The 2264-nt window shown below is 18.3% G+C and overlaps 1 protein-coding gene across 1 annotated transcript; it reads right to left on the bottom strand.

Moving 5' to 3' along the window:
- Positions 1-934: 934 nt before the first annotated feature.
- Positions 935-1624, bottom strand: MKS88_000365 (uncharacterized protein; the record flags this gene model as incomplete). Its single annotated transcript, XM_067214637.1, has 2 exons — positions 935-1435; positions 1556-1624. 2 exons carry the CDS (start codon positions 1622-1624, stop codon positions 935-937), a joined length of 570 nt encoding a protein of 189 aa, XP_067075605.1.
- Positions 1625-2264: the final 640 nt, after the last annotated feature.

Here is a 2264-nt window from a genome sequence, read left to right as displayed (position 1 = left end):
TCTTTAAAAATTATTCGAATTTCACTAATGATGCGAATTCCTATAAATATATGTTCTACTTACGCCTTCTCTAATTAATATTAGAAATAAGAAAGCGAAATTTTTTAAGTTTTTTTTATTTTAAAGCAAAATATGTAGTTATACATAGAAATATTATAGCTATCTCTATATAAGCGATATACTGAATTATATAAAAACTGATTATTAAAGTGAATATTACATAATTTGTAAATATTTTACTATTTAACTTGGGTAAATATGATTATAATATTTTGAAATGTTATATTATTCTTTATATAAATATTTTTAATTGTATAGATTAAATATGTAAAAGTCATAATATGATAAATATGCAAAATTTATTAAAGTATATATATATATATATGACTAGAAAGTAAATTTTTAATTATATTTCAAATCTTTAATAATTTAAACTAAAAATTAAAGTACAGAATATATAATTATATTACAAGAAATATAAAATTATATAAAGACAATTTTTTAATAATAAGTGCAAAAAAATATAAAAAATTCATATATATTAGATAATTGTATTGGTGGCATACATTTTTTTACAATTGAATATATAAAATTATATTTTCTTTCAGATTACTAAAATAAATTTATAGAATTAAATTTTTGCAATAAATAAATGATTATCACTTTTTACTAGACTTACATTAATTTATGAGATAGTTTTATATATATTAATTTAAAACAGTTGTATTCTGCAAGGAAGCAGAATGAAATATAAAAACAACATTACTAGTAATACAAATATATAATGGATTATAATATGAAATAATAAGAGACATAATTATTTTAGGCATTCTCGGATACTATAAAAAAAACCTAAACAATAAACTAACGGCAAAAACAGTATTAATATAAGCATAAAAAGGGCATACCAAATTGCATATTTTACTGGATGTTTTTACTGAATGTTTAGAATATCATTAATTTTATCTTTAATAATATTACAATTACGTTTATTACTTGAGTTGATGAGGTCTGAAGATGAATCATTCTCTGAGTATAACTTTTTTGAAGATTTGTGTAGGTTTTTATTGTTCTGAATATTATTATAATGTTTTACTGTAAAAGATTTTTCTTTTAAATTATGTTTAACGTTAAAATCTCCAAGATTTTGAGGTTTTTTACGTGGCATAAAATAATTCAATTCTTCTTGATATGTATCATTGTATATTGATTCATTATCTTCTTCTTGAAAAAAGTTATATTGCTTTAATGCATATGGTTTTTTTTCAAATGATGCAGTACTTTTTCCTTTTAAATCATATATTTTTTCTTTTAAACATTTATGTTTATCTTCCAGAAATGCCCTTATTTCACTGCTTAACAATCTGCTATATTTAATATTTAATATGTTATTTATGTTCAATTTCTTGTTCCGAGTTTTATCGCAGATATTTGACTATAAGTTCATATTAAAAAAATATATATTTATATATTATATGAATAAAATATTCCTCTCATGTAAAAACATAAAATAAAAAAGAAAAAGGAAAAAAATTAAGTATAATAACTATGATACCTCGTCATAATATTTGAATATCCATATTAGACAGGAAAAAATAAAGGCTCTAATAAAAAAAATGATCATTTGTGTATTTTGTTATATAATAGATATTTTTAAAGTTGTAAAAGCTTATATAATATTTTACTAGATATATTTAATATTTTTCAAAAAAAATAAGCACACGAATAACTTAGAACTTGACTCAATTATTTTATATTTTGTCGATATAACAATTCTTTAGATTTGTTTTTAAAATAAATATAAATGTAGTACTTAATGAAGTACAATAAAAAAGTTATAATTAAAAAAATTTTTTTCGTAAAAGCTATAATTAAAATACTGTTAAATAATATTATTGAATTAAAACAAATAAAAAAGTATTTAATGAGTACGTTACGCAAATAATTGTGTTAATATAATAATTTACCATACAAAATTTCATTTCGAAAAACAATTATATATTTATATACATAATATATATTGATAAAATATTGCTTTAATGAGGATATAATACAACAAAAAAATTCTAGAAATAAAATATGTATTAGAATATATTCAGAAAATATTCTTAGAACAGTTATATTTAGATCTATTGTTAAAAAATATAGTGTAAAATTTTTTTAGAAATTATCTACTATCTTGTAATTATTTTTGAAAATATTTTTTATAAAAATTATTAATTAAAAAAGAGAAGGAATATATATAGCAGTAACAAAATTATAAT

The sequence above is a fragment of the Plasmodium brasilianum genome, chromosome 1, assembly GCF_023973825.1.
Source record: "Plasmodium brasilianum strain Bolivian I chromosome 1, whole genome shotgun sequence".
NCBI classification, from domain to species: domain Eukaryota; phylum Apicomplexa; class Aconoidasida; order Haemosporida; family Plasmodiidae; genus Plasmodium; species Plasmodium brasilianum.
This window is presented reverse-complemented; position numbering and strand designations above follow the sequence as displayed.